This window comes from Podarcis filfolensis, assembly GCF_964270895.1.
Source record: "Podarcis filfolensis genome assembly, chromosome: 10".
NCBI lineage: Eukaryota > Metazoa > Chordata > Lepidosauria > Squamata > Lacertidae > Podarcis > Podarcis filfolensis.
In genome coordinates, this window is record NC_139612.1 from 33,431,392 (window position 1) to 33,451,101 (window position 19,710).

The following is a 19,710-nucleotide window of genomic DNA, read 5'->3' on the forward strand; positions in this document are numbered from 1 at the left end:
AGAAGAAAAGTGAGCAAAGCTGAACTATTTTAACTTGTTTATTTTGAAGGTCAAATTTTGCACTGCATATCAAAACAAAACAAATGTGCTCCTCCTCTCTACCAAACTACTATGATTGTCAGGAAGTAATTATAACGGGAATAAAACTCATTAATGGATAAGTACCAATGGTACCAATGGTACTATACCATTCCTTTCTAACGATCTGCATGGAAAACTCCACAAAAGTCCTGTTGATTGTGGTTGAAAAGTAGCAGTGTCTGGAAGATTGTGCTCAATATAAACTACTCACATTGCAATAGTTTTCTGAAATTTTTATCTTCTGCCAACAAATCAATCATCAGTAATTACTTTTTTTGTTTCTATCTCTTATGTGCTTTTGTTTTCCCTGTCTCTCTTTTTTTTTTTTTTTTTTTTTTGGAACAAGAAATGAAAAGGTCACAGAACTGACTGAATGGCAAGAACAATAAAACAAAAGGGCAACTTCTAAATATTGACTTGATTCTTCAAAATAGCAACCTGAATTCAACTGACAGCTTAAGGGGGAAATATGCTTGGCTAAATTTACTGTTTCACTTAAAAGTCTCTCTCATACTGTGTTTGTACAATTTCCCAAAACAACTTTGGTAAAAATGAAATTGACTTTTATTTTAATCTTTAACATAAATACAGTTCCCCAAAATTTCATTAATGTTGATTAAATGCATAGAGATTTTACCAATGGAATCGGATTTTTGACATTACTTTCAGGCCTGCTACTTTTAAGAAAACAATGCTAAGAACAGAAAAGTACGGCTGCTCTATTTTCTACTGCTCTGCTCTGCTTTCCTGAATTTTTCTCTCTTTGATTTCCTCGGCTCTCTTTGAAATTTTTTAGTTTGATCTCTGACTGTTCTTTTGATCTTTCATATTGATCGCCATAGCCTAGATCCTGTTTCTTCAGCAGAGAATGGAAATTTTGCTGTTATCTCAGTGAGTTCAAATTCAGGCTCATCTCTGTTTGAATATTTTCCCCTGTTTATCTCTTCCTTTTGTTTTTCCTCTGTGGCACAATTCAGCTCTGCTTCTGTTGAGGGAAGCCTTGTGCAATCAAAAGGACCTTACTGGTTTAGCAACTATTGGCACCTTTGGCATTGGGGGTGGGTTGGGAGGACTTTGGCTCAATTGTAATTCCCAGACTGGAGTACTTGGGAGTAAAAAGATTATAGAAATGTAATCCCCTAAACCTAAGGCCAGGAAGGTGCTGAAGATGAACTCTTCATGAACTGTGGCTTCTGTGGAAGTGGTTTCACTTGCAGTTGGGCTCCACACTCCTTATCACCAAATGACTGGGGCTTACTGTTAGTAGTTATCTATAGCAGGGACATCCAACTCCCAAGAGACTGTGATCTACTCACAGAATAAAAAACTGGCAGTGTTGAGTTTTTTTAGAAGTGCAGGTCAAAAATGTTAAGCTTTCTTTAGGGGAAAAAGGGAAAAGTCGCTCACCAAAAGATCGATCAGGAAACAAACAGCCTCACAGCGAAAACTCCGTCTTCCATTCTAGCGATGATGCACGAATGGAGGACGGGGCAAGGGAGCAGGGGCGGATCCTCTTTTTTCCACACAAAGGTAAAGGAGCCCACAATCGACCATGATTGACCCAAACCTCCCAGGGATCGATTGTGGTTGACCGGTTGGACACCCCGATCTATAGGATCTTTGTGGGATTCACCAATGCCTTTGGGGTACTGCAGAGCAGGACATGAAAGCAACAGCCCTCCCCTTCTGTCCATCTACTGGTATCACTGGTCTTTTCATGTTCCTTATCAAGAGCAGTTGGTACCACTGAAGAACAACCTTGAAAATTCCTATCCAGTTTCTCAGCTAAGTCATGAACAATCAACACCATCAAAGACTGTTGGAAGGTCTTTGGGGGCAAATAAGTGACAGAACTGTTGGGAGGTTTTTAAGCCGTAGTTGAACTATAGTAGATCTGAAGCTATTCTGCACTCTGGTTTCCTTAATAGAAGCATTTGTTGATCCATTCGGAAAAGGAGACTTAGGCTGCATTTAGACATTGGGATTACTGCATTATGTCTTCCTGGTTATGATGATAGCACTTCTGTCCTGGATTCTAACATTCCCCTTTACATGGCATTGGCTGCTACACTGTGGAACTGTAGCCTTCTGAGTGATATACCACCCCATGTCACACTAAATTTTATTTACACCAATGGGTGTTGTGTGACATCATTGGAACATGCCACCATCCTTTACGCGCGTGTTTCTGTTTCCCCATGATAACCAATGAAAATGGAAGGAAAGAACTGTACTCCCCAAATTTCATCACACACCATCATCCACGAAAACGGCAGGAAAATTGCAGTGCAAAACTCTTGTAATTGTCTAGGTTAACAATGGTGCAAACAGTTGTGTGGTGGTTGCTTTTCTGGAAGCAATTGACATGGAAATGAGTGCGAAACATCTGCTAGATTTGCAGAAGTGGCGTTTACACCATGTGGAAGATTCCATAAAATGTGGAAATTATCAGGTAAGCAAACACTGGGGAAACAGAATAAAAGGGGGTCTGAATGCACCCTCAACTTCTCCCAGCTGGTATGTGACCAACAAGGCTCGACGCAAAAGCAGAGGACTGCTAGCAATAAATTGAATGGGTAATCTTTACCAAGGAAACAGCATGTGGAAGGATGGTCAAACACCCTATAGTAAAATAACCACTCACTTTCCAATCAATAGTTCCAGCTGGAATTTTATGGTGCGACATTTTTATTTCACTCTGAGGTAAGCGTACACAATAATACAGTAGTGAACTGTAATGGATCACTTCATATACTTAAAAGTGGACCAGGGAATTCAACATTGTGCTATGATAGTTTTATCAGAACAAGCATTTCTGCTTGCCAGATGGAACAATCTCCCTTCTTGGCCCTCCACCCCACCGTTCTGGAGTTTCTCCCAAACCTCTAGAGTGGATCTAGGGGAGGCACAAGGGGGAGAGAAGAGGGAAAGCCAATTGCACTAGAGGGAGTCATTACTCTGGCTTATGCTAGCACACCGGGTTAGTTGAATCTGGCTCAAGGAAGCAGTAGGTCTCTCAAAATTGTAGCAAACATTTCTGGGTTTTACACAGCAAGCACTAACCTATCGGTTTTAGATCAAAAGTCTTCAGCAAGAATGTTTCAGCTAATTGCTATTCATTAATTTTGATACCGGCTGCTGATTAAAAACATGTCTTTTTAAGTGGTTGAACAATTCGAACTTAATTAAAGCAAAATAAGCCCATTAAATAGCGAGACTTTTGTAGAGAAATAATGCAAATTGTGCAATATCAAAGAAATGCAATGTGAATTTAAGAGTCTCTCTGTTCAACCACCAAGGGAAATATCAAAATACCTTAAGTATTTACACTCTCCTTTTAAATCACTGCTCTGATTTGAGATACAAAACCATTAGAGATTGCTGACTAAAGAACATTCATAGCTGCAACCCTCCACCCTGCTTTATTTATGGCGCACTTCATGCCTATCCACTAATACTAAACACAGAAGTAACAAGTCTTGGAATCAGCGACTTGCTTCCTTTCTGCCTTTAATTCAAAGCATGAATGGAGACTGCCAAGCAATTTTGCAACGGAAATCCAGTTGGAGTGTTGCTTTCATTTATCTCCTTTTGTATCTTCTTTTAAAATTGCCCTAAAAGCTGATCTACGCATGTAGCTAAATCACATGAGGCAGGTTTTTATGTCTATATATTTTATGTCTATATCTGAAGGCAGCCCTGTTTAGGGAAGTTTAATGACTGATGTTTTAATGTATTTTTAATCTCTTGTTGGAAGCTGCCCAGAGTGGCTGGGGAAACCCAGTCAGACGGGCGGGGTATAAGTAAATAATAATAATAATAATAATAATAATAATAATAATAATAATAATTTAGACTGTATGGATTTCTTGCATGAATGATTCCACCGTTAAAACAATTCCCTGCAATGAGAAAATCATATTTAATATTGAAATAAGGGTGTAGTATATCTTCTCATTAGTGTGCTAGTTCCCTGTGCCCTGGAGGTTTTTTTTGGGGGGGGGGCATTCAAACATTATACCCATCTACAGTAGAAAGTGAAACAGTCTAGGGAACATTATGCTATTAAGATGTTTGTATTTATCACTGGTGGTCTAAAACATGATTCAATGGAAGTTGAAGCAACCGCAAAATAATAATAGGTGTGCCTAATAGGAGAGGATCTTTAGGTAATGGGATTACATAGTGGTCTCTGTAGAACCCTGATTTATTCCCATATTATTGTACAAGCCAATAGCCTAGCTTCAAAACATTCTCGTTCTCACTTCTTTAAAAGTCCTTGATAACATAGATTCTCTGTCCAACATGGACCTACTCACCAAATCATGGCTTCATGCCAACTGCATAAATTATACCACACCAAGGAAAATGATGGGTATCTCAGGCATCATCATCCTAATCTGAGCACATGTAATGCAACTTGAACTCTCTTCTGCTTAACAATGAAATCAAGTACTAACCTTAGGAGGAAATCTTAAAAGGTCAAATGGCTGGAACATAAACATCAAAAGATTATTTCAGATAAATACTCCAAGCAGAAATAACTGCCGTGGAAAATTATTCCCACAGCTACAAGCTTCAACCTCTAGGACAGTCAGGAGGAAAAATAGCGGCATCTCTCAGACACTTGAAAATAATGGCCTCAGGCTTACACAAATGACTAGAAAATGTAAATGGAGATCTTTAAAGGACACCAGTGCCTGATGGGCATTTAACCTAACAAAACTGAATATTTCAGTGATAAAGACTGCCAACAAATGAGAAATATTTATAGACCAGTCACATGAAATCCTGTCTGCTTTCTGAAGGGAACCCCCTTTCACATTCATTGTGCATAATAAGGAGTTTCCTGTAGAGAAACTGAAATGAAAATGCTGTATTCTAAACAGAAAATTGTGACAACAGTTTTATTAGTCCTAAACACAACTCATTAAGTGTTTCACATAGGTTTGATGTAAGAATATAATAGTGTAATGCTGAATTATGCTGCTGACCAAAACATCTCGCTCTAAGGATGTCTAGAAAGCATTATTCAGAATGCTATCTTTAGAATTGTAGGGATTGAAGAGTGGGGCATTTTCATTAGCAATCCCCACATCATAGAAATTGTTCCTCCGGGAAGCTTAAGGTTGTGGTTTTTAGTAACAGACTTTATGATAATTTTAAAATTGCTTTAATGGAATTGTAATACCTTTATGCTTTGTGCTGTTCTGTTGCTTTAAGGATGTGTGTATATACATCTTCCTATATACATAAAATGTAATGCTGCCATCGCATAGCCCTCTTTCGAAGATTTGTAGTGCTGCATCACTATCCTAGATTTGCATGAAGGGAAGGGAGAAAAGGAGAAATATGGTTTTAAAATGCCAGTTTTAAGCAACATAAGTTTGTACAAAGCAGGAGTGGGGGGACAGATGAGCTGTGAGAATATGAGGGATTTGAAGGAGCTATGAAGACCTGAGAGGCTTAAAGGAGCTGATGGGGCTTGGGTGAAGTATAAAGGGAGGGGGTAAGCAAAGGGGCAGGAGGCACGTTCGGTTGACAAGCAATGCAGCAGGCATGCCAGCCCCTAATATATATACATTTTCATGTGATTGCTATTTTTAGTATGTTCTATGCCATGGTGTGGGGGTGCGGGTGGTGCTGTGGTCTAAACCACAGAGCCTAGGGCTTGCCAATCAGAAAGTCGGCAGTTCAAATCCCTGCAATGGGGTGAGCGCCCGTTGTTCGGTCCCAGCTCCTGCCCACCTAGCAGTTCGAAAGCACGTCAAGTGCAAGTAGATAAATAGGTACCACTCCAGCAGGAAGGTAAACAGCGTTTCTGTGCATTGCTCCAGTTCGCCAGAAGTGGCTTAGAACTGGCCACATGACCTGGAAGCTGTCTGCGGACAAATGCCAGCTCCCTTGGCCTATAGAGCGAGATGAGCGTGCAACCCCAGTGTCGTCCGCGACTGGACCTAATGGTCAGGGGTACCTTTACCTATGCCATGGTGTAGGCCTGTGGCAGGGTACAAATATTAAAATAAATGAATAACAAATAAAGTAGTGGTCCTATGAAAACATTCTCTAGCAGGGATGTCCAACCGGTCAATTGCGGGGTGTTCCTGGCCGATCTCGTGATCCTGATTGATCGCCAAAAAAAAAAGTGCTCAACAACTTTGCTGAAGCTCCCCCGAAGTAGATCAACAACTGTGACTGTTCCTCCCCAAAAGAAGCTCAACAACTTTGGTCTATCCAATGGGTAGATCACTGCCAGTGTTTTTATATTGGGAGTAGATTGCAGTCTCTTGGAAGTTGGACATCCCTGTTCTCTAGCATTCTTAGGGGTGAATGAACAGGCATGAATTCTTACACTTTAGAAAATCAAACATTGCCAGCAGGAAGGCAGCATCAACAACACCATATGAGATTGTTTAGAGCTATGACAATCAAGCTCTGGAATTGACCAATGGCAGAAGTCATAGGCAACTTCTGCTGGTGTTGCACTACATTTCAATAATTATCAATTTAGCTTACCTTTTTCTCCCCTCCTTTTTTCTGCAAAGATGTTCTCGCTTCCAGTTTCGTTTTCCAGCAGAGCTGATGCCTTCTTCCAAATGTGTGTAACAAAGGAGACTAGCCCTCAGCGAGCATGAACACGTAGCTTGCTGCAATCATTTTAAACCTTTGGGAATGTCACCATTTTGTGAAGGCTCAAGAGAACTTGATGAATTATATTCCCGGCCTGATGATATTTCTAAAGCTCAATTTTAAGGACTGTTAGCTCTTCAAAATGTGTTTTATACTGCTCCATTCAGAGCTGCAGTTCAATTCCAGTGTGTACAAAAGCATTAGTCTCCTTCATTTAACGTTTTCCCATCTCTTAGCTTTATGAGACTTGGAGGTTTGATGCAATTTACACTCCAAGAGGGCAAGAATGAAGGTGCTGATACACTGTTTCCTAGAGGAACCAGGAAACCTAGGTAGAGAAATAGGGAAACGTCTCTTGGATACACAATGCTTCCAAAGCAGTATGGCCTCCTTTCTTGTAGTGTGTATAAAAATATACTGTATAGAGCATGAGGCACAGAAACAGGCACATCACTAGTGAAGGAACAGGTAATGCGGTGACTTGAGAATCACAGAGGTAATTGGTGGTAGAGTTGACAGAAATAGGAACTGTTATTTGTCCCATGACAAATACTCTAAAACATTAAGTCCTAAATATTAGTTTTAAGTTTTCATATGGAATTCAATTATCTCCAAAACAACAAGCCTTCTCAAGGGTTTCTGCACATAGCTATCAACTTTTCCCTTTTATTGCGAGGAATCCTATTCGGAATAAGGGGATTTCCCTTAAAAAAAAGGGAAACGTTGGCAGCTATGTTTCTGTGGCTTGTCTAGGCCAGTATGGTCAAAGGGGACACAAGCTTTTATTTCCCTCCTCAAACTGCCCCCATGTGTTTCTACTATTTCCTAATTTTCATTTAGAAATCCTTGATGTTCTTCCCTTGGGGTCTATTAGTATTAATGAAATCACTTGCACTACTGCTTTGTAATCAAGCATATTAAGCAACCCATTTTTCCTTCCCTAGTTTCCGTATTCTTTTCCTATTTTCATTAATGGAATCATTATTGAAAATAGGTGCTGCATGATTTATTTAGATAATAACATGCTTTCTCAATCTAATCCATTCGAGACTTGTAAATTCACATCTCTGCATTACAAAACAAAGCCAATTATTTTCAGATCTAATTGTTTTACCCAGCTTTTGCTTTTAAAACCTCAGGAATATTATTTTATTTTTTAAAAAAAACTTTAAAATAATATTTTTTAAAAAATAATTTTAATTCCACCCATCTATTTTTGAACCTAAATTGATAGCTATACAATTAGAGTCCATTTTCACACTTGGAAAGGCACCTGCAGTTCAGCTGGACATTATTCTACAGTGTTTCTTGGCTATACCAGCTCTCCTACTTTTAGCCTAAGGCTTTTTAATTATATAGAAAATAAAAGTATTTTCTCCTCATACTTCTTCCCTCCAAAGCCACCATTGTGTGTCAGGCCACTGGGCTTGTAGGATGTCTTTTGAAAGTCATCATAGGATCTCATAACTTTGGGGGAAATTATATCAGGATCAATGATGTACATGACTTTTTCATGTTAAGAACCCTTAAGCAAGGCTTATGCAGAGTCAAATTTCTCATAGGTTCAGCAGAGTGAAGTTTCACCAGAAGTAGAATACCAGCACTAGAGTAAAGGGATGAAACAGGCTTACGCAGCCAAGGGCCCAGTAGGTATGAGGAAGGAAATGATGGAAGCAATCAAGGACATAAGGCTGAGGTTTGGAAGTGGTGGAACCATGTCTGAGATTGGCCAGCAAGACTTTGCTGAGGACTCTGAAGCAGGAATGAGGCTGACTGAAATAGAATGTGGAAATCAGTGATCAATAGACAGGTTCTGCATCTTCCTTGCTCACTATGACTGCAGACAAGGTCAAAATGAGCCAGGCTACTACAACCTGGCATTAAAAGTGTACACAGCATTTATATGGAGTTCCTCTTGCTTTTCTGTAAAACTGCTGCCACACGTCCATCTATTAAAAGTCCAAAAGCATATTCGTGGGAAAGTGAGCCTTAGGCTTTGGCCAGCTACAAATGAAGCCAAATCACTTCCACTGCAGTGGTAGTCCCGTTCCCCATGCTTCACATAGACTGACACTTTAACATCCCAACCCTAAACATACTTCTATATGTCCTATGCGGACACCATGTTTGCATACAGATGCATGCATAGTGGTGAGCTATTCCTGGTCCCTCTGTCTTATCACACCTGAGTTTAAAGGAAAGTCCAATGGGGCTTATTTTCAGGCAAGTGTGTACAAAATTTAGTCTGAGGAACACAGTCTGGGGAGCAGAAGGTGAGACAGCTTCCAGGAGAATCATTTGCAAAGGCAGAAGAGCTCAAAACCTAGTAGGAAAGGATATATGATGTGAAACAGCATTCTGTTATAAAAATATAGTGTTCTCTTGTGGACATTTCAAAGTTTCAGTAAGAAGGCACTGTCCCCCCCCCCCAAAAAAGGCTGTAATATAGCTTGGAACAAACTTTTTAGCTTATGTTGTGACAGCAAGGGCATGCACAGAGATATCCTTGGTGTGAATATGAGCGGTCCTACAAGAGTAAATGCTTATCACATGTCCACCTCCTGCTTAACAGCAGATGGGAAGCTCATTCTGCTTGATATGTTGCAACTTTATTCAGCTACTTGGAAAAGGGAATGTGGGAACCCATCCAAAAAAATTATGTGGGCCCAAAGAGTGTTGTGTAGAATGGGTAAGATTTGCTGTTGGATAAAGGGGGAGGTGTCTATGTATAATAGATGGTTGTAAGTAACTTCTAGACATCTATGAATAACTTGAGTAATATCTTGGTTAATGTGTGGCAACTAATTACTAAACTGTTCAAGTAGGAAAAATGAATTATATTCCTTGCTTTTAAAGCATGAAAAATGCTGTCAAAAATGTACAGAACTTCTCAATAGCACTAACCTCCTAACCCCTCGCTTGTTTGAGATCCAGTTTCAAATAACTGAGGAAGCCTTCAAGGTCCCATTCTGAAGAGCTGGGCTGCCTTGGACTTCCACAGCTAAGAATTTGAAAATGCTACATACAGTCGTACCTTGGAAGTCGAACAGAATCCATTCCCAAAGTCCGTTTGACTTCCAAAATGTTCGGAAACCCAATTGCAGCTTCCGATTGGCTGCAGGAAGCTCCTGCAGCCAAGCAGAAGCCGCAGAAACCCCATCAGATGTTCAACTTCCAAACAGTCACTTCCAGGTTTGTGGCATTCAGGAGCTAAAATGTTTGAGAACTAAGCTGTTCAAAAACCAAGTATGATTGTATATATGGGAATTATAAGTGAACAGTATAAAACAGGGCTAAAAGTAAGAGGTGGGCATTAGTTTGTTTAAGGGGTAACAATTAGGAGAGGGATGAGCTTCACCCCTCTTCCCCCTTCCATCCGTCTCTCCCCTTTCATTAAACCAAGGGACACTGGTTTACTCCCAGAATAATTTGTGAGAAAGATGCAAGCAACAGTTAGAACGGCTAAGCACTCTTGAACTAGATAGAAGGAAGGAGAAAACAGGAAACTAAAGAAAGATGATAAGCCACATTGTAAGGTATGTTCCAACCTCCTCCCTGGATCTTTTGAATTTTATTCTCCATTTCTGTTAGTTACATGGCCACTGGCTTCTACCAGGCTTGTGCATGCACCTTGACATGTTCACAAAAATGTCTACAATACAGAATTTCAGAGGTGGGAAAGGTCCTTACATTCAAAATACCAGGGTGACACACAGTTTCTGGAGAAGGTCTTATTGAACAGGATGGAGAGAATGTAATTTATTACACAGTACCCGGCTACAAAGTATCATAGACATAGAATAGACTTGAACAATTTACCACAAAAATCACAAAAAGGTAAAGAATATCTCTCTTATGCAAAATATACATTTTTAGGATCTATTTTATATTTTATATTTACTGATGTTGTTTCTGTGATAGTTTCAATAAAAAACCTATAATATTTTTACTGCCAGTATTTTATTTCTCTCAATACCTAAAGTCTGAGGTAACAATGAACTAAAAAAACACACACGCTTCTATAGAACTCTAGACAAAGACTGTGCTCTCTCTCTCTCTCTCTCTCTCTCTCTCTCTCTCTCTCTCTCTCTTTTTTTTTTTACTGTTTATGTCTGCAGTCACATATTTCTTATCCATTTCAAAAGTAAACCAAAACGTTGGCATGTTCACTAGTATTCATAAAAATATAGATATGGCGAACCGAGAGCATAAAGACTTGTAGCAAAATCCCATGCCAGTAACGTTCATGAGTTACAAACTTTGCAAAAATACAGTTGTTATGAGGAAACCTATGACAGACAGCGTTTACATCACTATTGTTAAACATGTGTGCCTCTGTATGATCCACAGCATAACCTACTGTAGGGACCAGGAAGAATACACAAAGAGGTGTGTCGGCCTTTTTTTTTCCCCCCGTGGAGTCTCAGAGATGATGTCTTTGAATTCAGCATCTCTTGGCATAGATGACTAAAGCTGATATTCCATGCACACACAACCTATGTACAGCTGATTCATCAATAGTGACTAATAATTGTGTCTGCTGGCGGCAGCAGCAGCAGTTGGAATTGGTCCTTAATCCCCATAACAAGCTCCACTTCCATAGGAAATTGGAAGGATCTCTTCAAGGCGGCAGGTGATTATCAGGACCCATTCAGGAGGAGCAGTCTCTTTCCAGTACAGTCCTTGGTATGGCTAAATTCCATTGTCCCTTTTTCAGCAGTCAAAAATCCATGATAAATTCTGTATAACACTGTAGCCAATAACAGCAGCACCAGATATTAATTCCTTTGCTAGAAGCTGTTTGCATATTAAGTATATACATTACATTAATCTATATCTGCCAGCGCTCTTTACCAAAACTAAATCAATGTACATCTCTATGTATCAGAAAGGTAAGTACTGATAAATACATTCTTGTACAAGAAATTTTCACATGCAGTTCATGCTAGGCTATATACAGAATAATATGTTACATGGTCAAATAGACTTCTTTTCCTAACAAAAATAAACATACAAAAATCAGGGATTTTTCAACAATCTCAAGGATTTCTTATGACACTGTTTGATTTTCTTTCTCCCCACCCCCCTTATATTTCTAAGGCTTTTATGTTGCTGGGTGTTTTCCTCACCAGCCCAAAACGTCGTAGTTGCGACTGCATTCATGATGCTGCATAAACAAGGCTGTCTTGTTTTATTGTAAAGAAAAAGCTGATGTAGGGGATAAAGTCTCAACACAAGAATGAATGCAGATTGCTAAGGGTGTGGGATTGAAGCAGGAACCCTATTGAAATGGCAGAACCGTTGCTAAATCCCACACTCGGGGGAAATGTCAAAGAAGTGCTCACTAAAAGGATATCAGCTTACACTTGAGATATGCATAGATACATATATCAAAAAGTGGGGGGAAGAAGGAAATGCATTTAGCAGCTAATCTTATATGAAGGGAGCATTTTTGAAAAAGGCAACTGTGCTTTATGGAGACAGATGAAAAATACAGTCAGACAGTCAGCCAGACAGACAAACAGAAACAACATATAAGACAAAGCATCTTTAAAAAAATATATGACAGAAACAAAATTGTGAAAGCTTGGGAGTTAGAGGTTTAAGGCTGGTCAAAAAACCCTTTTGAAAACTATTGCCCTCCTATACCTATAGCAAAAAAAATTTAAAACTCCAGTATACTTCTTGCTTTTACATGGCACTCAGCCTCTGAAAATGTTGAAGAACCCTGCAGAAGAGAAATCACTATAGGGCCAAGCAGAACTTGCTATCTTAAAATTGCAAGCCTGGATGGTGTTTACCTTTCTTTCATGTTTTGTGCCTTCCCCAAGCCATTAAGAAAGAGATCTGGCTTCTGCTTGCGTGTAACCAGTAATGACAACCTCTTTGCAGTTATCTGTGTGCAAACAACCGAAAACATTCAGAACTCTGATACATCAGTCCAGTACCAAAATTAATCAATCAAGAAATAGACATTATTGGGGGGAAAGTTATAAATAAATAAAAAGAACTAAAAAGCAGCACAATAAAAACAGCCCAATCCCACATGCGGACCTGTTGGTCGTGGTTTTTTTTTTCTGATTTCAGCAAGATGGCACAATGAATAAAACAACAAACCCACACAATCCAGAGCCATCTGTGGTCTTGGTTAGTCTGCAAGACGGATTTCAAGTGATGGAGACAGTATGGTCCATGCAAATGATCAGACTGAAGTCACATTCTATGCAATCAAGACAAGATTCCAGACATCTTCGAGATGGGTTAGAGTCACAAGAAATGGTCCAATGGAATGGTTATCAATTGGAAGCACATTGGTTTTACTGTATCTCCCTGAAAATATGCTTATTTATTTGTACTGGTCAGTGAAGTCCACTAACTGTCCTTTTATTGCTGTGGTAAGATAGGACAAAATCAGGTAAAAGGTGAGGGGGGAATCTACTTTAGAGGATCTTATAAGCAAAATTGGGGTCTTCAGCTACCCAAGTGGCATTGCTTGCTGCTGACAGTTATATCGCACAAGATTTATACTTGTATTAGTGGAAACCACAGCTAATGCTACACTTATTTCCATTAGGTGATAAACAGCACTTCAGTTAAAGCTATGTAGCCAGCTGATGCCATCTGGTTTACAAAATAGATGGGATGGGAGACCGAGAGCGTCTCAGAGGACAAGGTGAGCTGTAGGGTGATGTTACTGGAGACAGTCTCAGGGCAGTGCCTGCCATGCCAGCTATGTTGTTTAAACTTCGGGATTTTTCGTAGCCTTTCACGAGAAAATGCACAGAAATCAGTTGAGTTCAGCCAGAAAGTAGACAAACAATACAATGCAATGCAATGTAATCGTTCTTGCTCATTGGGTTCTAAGAGAGTAGGGTGCTAAGACTGCTTACAACAACAGAGAAAAACATAAAATGGTGCTATTCTTACTAATGACATTAAATGAATTCAGACCAACTACATACTTAATTTTGTTAAGGCCAATGAGCTGGGGGTGTATACTTAGTAGAAGCCCACTGGTTTCAGTAGAACTGCAATGATAGCACATAGAGAATGTTGTAGTACAATTCAGGGTGATAAGCAAGACATATGAAGAAAGCATTTGATATATACAGGTATATAGATATATATATATATATTTGGTGTCAATGCCAGTTCTTAATATTTCAAACCACAATCATTTCTTACCTAATTTTATGAAGTTATTTTGCAATCATAAATGCAGAGGAATAAATTATGTATTGTTAAAAAAGCTCCATCTCCAGAAGCGCTTTGATTTAGCATCTGACGCTCTGTCTAATACTATTTAAAGTGTGTCTTGTTTGCAATATTTAACTGATTTGCAATTCATTAAAATGTGTTATTTATATGTAGGTTTTAGTGATCTGTGCAGTACATACTATTTGCAATCCAACTGATATTATAGGAACAAAGCATGACTTCTTTTAAGCCTAAAATAACCAGAATTTACATATTATAGAACAACATTCACCACTAGCGTAGAATTCTGCACCCCCAGACATTTTCATTTCACAGATACTGTACTGTGAAAGTGTCTACTTTTAAAGCAAGATATGGGTGCTTTATTTAAGCAACAGAATGGCATTACTATTTAATGTCACAGAGTGTTGTGCATGGAAAGAGGACCACGGTTCTTACAGCACACTGAAAAGCCAAAACTGTGTATTGGCCTTAATCGAAACAAGTTTACCTGAGAGTGAAGTCCCATTTATCTTCATGGGGCTTCCCCATACACACAAATCTCTGCTTGACAGAAAAGAGATAGAAGCACATCTTGTTTAGGCTAGTCGTCCTCAAACGGGGGAGCCAACCCCATGTGGAAAGACATCCACAATTTAAGCACACAATTGCTGCAACCACCACCAGTGTTTCCCAAAACAAATACAAGAAAGATGACTGATAAAGCTATATTTTTTAAAACTCATGTATACACAGCTGGTAGGCCTGATTGGACTAAAACTCAATAATGCATGTATGCCGTTGTTTCAATAGGCAAATATGCCATTGACCTTTCCATAGCTTGCCATGGGAAACAATTGTTTAACACTGGCCTACTGCAGCAATATTGTGCTGGGTAAGTGGGTTCACCTTTAGCCTATTAGCCTATGGCATCAAAGCCTCACATTTCTATGTCAATGTTTTCCAAAATAGTAAGTGTATTGCACATCAGGGCTCTGGCATTTAGAACTACAGTGGTACCTTGGTTCTCAAACTTAATCCATTCCAGGAGTCTGTTCGACTCCCCAAACCGTTCAAAAACTAAGGCGCAGCTTCCAATTGGCTGCAGGAGTTTCCTGCACTCAAGCGGAAGCTGCGTCAGAAGTTTGGCTTCCGAAAAACGTTTGCAAACTGGAACACTTACTTCCAGGTTTGTGGCATTCGGGAGCCAATTTGTTCGGGAACCAAGCCATTTGAGTACCAAGGTACCACTGTACAATACATTCTTAACTGAACCATCCTTCTAAAATATTACTAAATTAAACTAGTGAGTCCCTAACTGGAATTTAAGATATCCCAAAGCAATTTCTAAAGAACTGTTATAAAAGTGATATAATGAACATGACCTAAATTACATTTATCTATGCACAGGACAGACAAATGAAACCATGAATGATACACCTATCAGAAACAATGCGGACATATCTCTGGATGGATTGATGAGCCAAGACCGTTATTTAAGAGGAAGCAAGAAAGGGACAACTGAAGAAGTAGAAGAAGAAGAAGAAGAAATGCATTAGTCTGCATACAATGTTTCCTATATAGCATTTGTTCGCATCTCCTTCATTCCAGGTTTGTTTACTCAGAAGAACAGTGCTGGATGAACTTTTATAGTCTAATGAAAGAGTCCATACCTTTCCTGATCCCTCCATCAGTAGCACACGCGTAATCACCTGCTGTCAGTAGGAAACATGTTCCCCCTCTTCTGTTTTTGTCTCTGGTACTAGAGCGTCTGATTGGTGGGAGCCTTTCCACAGGTGACAGTGGCTGCTCACTTTCTGTACTGTCTTCACCTGATAACACTGGTTAAAGCACCATGCCCATTTACATAATATAGCCAGAGAGGAAACGAAACATCACAAACAACTTGCCTGACAGCCTGTTACTTAAGTTAATATTTATTTATTTATTAATTTTTTTAAAAAAAACTACTAGTTCTTGAATTGGGGCGGGGGAAAGAGATGGCCATTCATGGTCATTCATTAATATAGAAATAGAACAAAGTTGCACATCTGTATTATTTGGTTAAGGGAAAAAATATTCTGATGTTGATTTTTGGCTTTTTAGACAGTTGCAATCTTCGATATTATACTCATTGCCTCAGTGTCTTCAGTACTTAAAAACAAGTCAGATTTTGCTGCCAAATAATAATAGTAAGTACTAAATCTTGAAATACAGATGGCACACTCATATCCACTACTAAAATAAATTCACATATAACCATAGAATAGCTTATTTGGGTCTACTGCTAACTAATATATTGGGCGCTTACTCAAGAGTAAGAGACCGTGCTTGAGTCGTGACTTCACATCAGGCAAACCCAACTTGAACGCAGGTGACAAACCATGTCCTATGGCCTGCCAAAAGCTCGATAAACCTCTTTTTTCTGTCTTCCTGGGACTGTTTTGCAAACTATAGTACACAGCTTGCTGGGTCACAAGTCGTGCAGGTCTGCTGAACATTATTACATGAGTATCACATGACTAAGTGGTCCTTCACTAAGAAGCACACAGGGTGCCATGTTGGGTTAAGGGTAAAGACAATGGCTCTCCCTTCCACATGGCACCAATTTTAGGAAGGAATCTTGTTGCTTCTCTAATAGTGCGTGCACACACAGAGGTAGGCATGGATCAGTCTGTCAATTTTGGGTTCTCTTGGTTTCTCCTTTTTCCCGTTTTAAAGTTCTCCACATTTCTGCAGCAATTTGCATTTTTTAAAAAACAAAACCCTCATGGAAATTCATCAGCCTTTTAGCACACATTTCTACTAAAATGCACAAAATACAGCTTTCACTAAGGTGCCAATTTTTGCAAGCAGATTCCCCTTATATAATGCATTTAGGTGTGCTGTTTTATGTGTGCACAATTCCCCCTAATAAAACCATGCTTGTACATTGTTTGGTAGGAGAACTGAGCTGCAAAAGTGGGAGAGGTGTGATTGATTGATTGATTGATTGATTGATTGATTGATTGATTGATTACTAAATTTATATCCCACTTTTCCTTCAAGGAGCTCAATATGGCACACATGCTTCCCACCCACCCCTCTCTTTTACCCTCATAATAGCCCTGTGAAGCAGAGAGGCAGTGACTGGCCCAAGGTCACCCAGCGAGCTTCATGGCTGAGTGGGGATTTTAACCCTGGCCTCTTCCAGATATTAGCCCAGCACTCTAACCACTACACCACACTGAATCTTTGGAAGGGTAATTGTGCTGTGGGCTGTGTATTGCTTTGAGGGTGTATTGGTTTGAGGGTGATCTGAACAGCCCTAATCCCTTCATGTGGTCTGGCTGGCTGCAGCCTAGGCAAGGATGAGCAAACCAAACATGGTGTGTTTTACTTTCCCTTTAGTTACACTCATGGTGCTTAGGCACATCCCTGTGTCTGTCTTAAAAGCTAACTGTGGCAATACCTAATAAAGCTTGGGGAGAGGGAAGTAAAAGGCCCTGCCGTAGAGCAGTTAATAGTTATTAAAATGCCTAATCCCTCTTTAAACACCTGCAGTTTTTGATTAATAGGCTCTTTTATCATGATAATAGGGCTTTTAATATTTCAGAACAGTGATCTATTTTATTAGTTTTAAAATGCTAACCATAATAATTCTAGAATTTAAAATGGGGTTGGGAAACCTGTGGTCCTCCAGACACTTCTGTCATCTGTGGCCATTAGTTATGCAAACTGGGACTGCTGGGAATTGGTCTGTCAACATCTGGAGAGCCAGATGTTAAAGGCGCTGGAAAGGGAAAAGACACATTTTATTACCTTATTGTGTATATTTTTTTTTCCTTCTCAAGATTTCTCTTTTTATAACCTTTCCCTACTACTGCCATATAATTGAACACTGTGGACTTCATCTTGACCTGTAAACAGAGTGGCCCTTATCACTTTGGGGGTAGTTTAGGTAAGTACCAATCAAGCACAGCATATTCCAACCACTGTATCTAATCTCTTCCAAGATTTTTCCATACTTTCCCAAATGTTCAAATTTAGTATCCCCACCCCAAACCCCAGGAAAACCCCCAAAATAAACACTTTTGATTCATTATCTCCAAGGGAGTTTGAAATTAGCTGTGATAGCTGTGGAGTCATAAGAACACCTATTTTCATTGATATCCTTAAAAGACAAATCACTGGGACCATAAATCCAGAAAGCAGCAGTTTTCTCTCTCTCTGCATCTCCATTATTACTTTGATTTATTTATTTTTAGGTGGGGGGAGAAGCATTGTGAATCATTACAGTAATTGATCATTTAAACGGCTGGCAACCAAAAAGATCAAGGAGGGTGATGCAACTCTTCTATGGAGGGTTACAATATTTGAGGATCCTTAGTTTGGGGGGGAAATGCAGGTAAAAAAAGGGGAAAACCACGGAGATTATATACAATTATGCATCCTACAGAGAAAGTAGGAAAAGATGGGTTTTTCTCTGTTTCATAATACTAGAATGTGGGGCCATCTAATCAGGCTGAATGCTGAAAGATTCGGGACAGAAAAAAAGCATTTCTTCACAATGTGCATAGTTAAATTCTGGGATTCACTACCACAACCTGTAGTAATGGCTTTACAAGGAATTAAAACAGATTAATGGAAGGTACGTCTATCAATGGCAACCAGCCATGATGGAGACATACTATCTCCAGGGTTGGAGGCAATATACATCTCAACACTAGTTACAGTCGTACCTTGGAAGTTGAACGGAATCCGTTCCGGAAGTCTGTTCATCTTCCAAAACGTTTGAAAACCAAATAGTGGCTTCTGATTGGCTACAGGAAGATCCTGCAGCCAATCAGAAGCCACGGTAGCCATTGGAAGTTCGGGTTCCAAAAGAACATTAATTAACCGGAACAATCACTTCTGGGTTTGCAGCGTTCAGGAGCCAAAACATCCGAGTTCCAGGGCGTTCGTACGACTGTACTGGGAATCACAATGGGAACATGTCTGTTGTGTTCATGCCCTGCTTGTGCACCTCCCATTTGCATCTGGCTGAACAGGACACTGGATTAGAAGAGCCTTTGGTCTGATCCAGGAGAAATTTTATGCTTCGATATATTAAATATAATTATGAAAAGTCTCTAAGAGTACAGCACCATGGCTGCAATGCTATACGTACTTACCTGGGAATAAGCTCCACTGAACTCAGTGGGACTTACTTCTTAGTAGGCATTTATAGAATTGCATGGTTAGTTAAAATCTTGTCCATGTTGTAACCTCTGCCTACAAGATGTGAGGTTCTAAGTATCCTAACAGGGGGAAAGCTTCAAATGAAATTAAGTGGACCTCTTGTTTCTAAGTAAGAAAATTTGAGTCTAAGCTTAAATGTAATTTCATGAGCATCACCTGTTTATCCCTTAGGTCGGGGGGGGGGTCATTCCAATCTATGAAAAAAGAAATGCTCTCCTTGAAATCTAGAGAACACCCTTCTGTGTTACTTGTTGCACTGAATGTAGGCCCAGCTTAATCATCCATGTTTAAATGAATGTTTCTTTATACCACTTCTAGTATTTCATGCCACCAGTATGGCACAGGCAAAGCAAACAAAAGAGACAAAGCAGACAGAAGAGACAAACACCACGCAAAACTCCATGAAGTTCAACAAAATGAAGGCACAGCTGTACAGGAACAGGCATGCAGGAAACAAAACAAAACATTGTACAGTGCAACAGGCGAAAGAAACGGTAGATGCCACCAGTAAAACAAAAGAATTATGAAGAAAGAAGGAAAATTAAAGGAAGCTCAGCATTCACAATCAGTGCTTTTTTTGGA

The 19,710-nt window shown here is 39.5% G+C and overlaps 1 protein-coding gene across 8 annotated transcripts in view; it reads right to left on the reverse strand.

Annotated features, from left to right (window-relative positions):
- Positions 1-11,123: 11,123 nt before the first annotated feature.
- Positions 11,124-19,710, reverse strand: part of KCNC2 (potassium voltage-gated channel subfamily C member 2) — an 83,973-nt gene continuing 75,386 nt past the window's right edge. For 2 of the 8 annotated variants that reach the window (XM_083574517.1, XM_083574518.1), the window contains exons 4-5: positions 15,582-15,749; positions 11,356-13,474 (exon numbers count right to left, since the gene is read on the reverse strand). In XM_083574517.1, coding sequence (XP_083430643.1) covers positions 13,338-13,474; positions 15,582-15,749 — 305 coding nt within the window. In that variant the 3' untranslated portion in view covers positions 11,356-13,337. Of the gene's footprint in view, positions 13,475-15,581; positions 15,750-19,710 lie in introns of all 8 variants that reach the window. The other 6 variants (XM_083574520.1, XM_083574523.1, XM_083574519.1 and 3 more) reach the window with 6 other exon arrangements.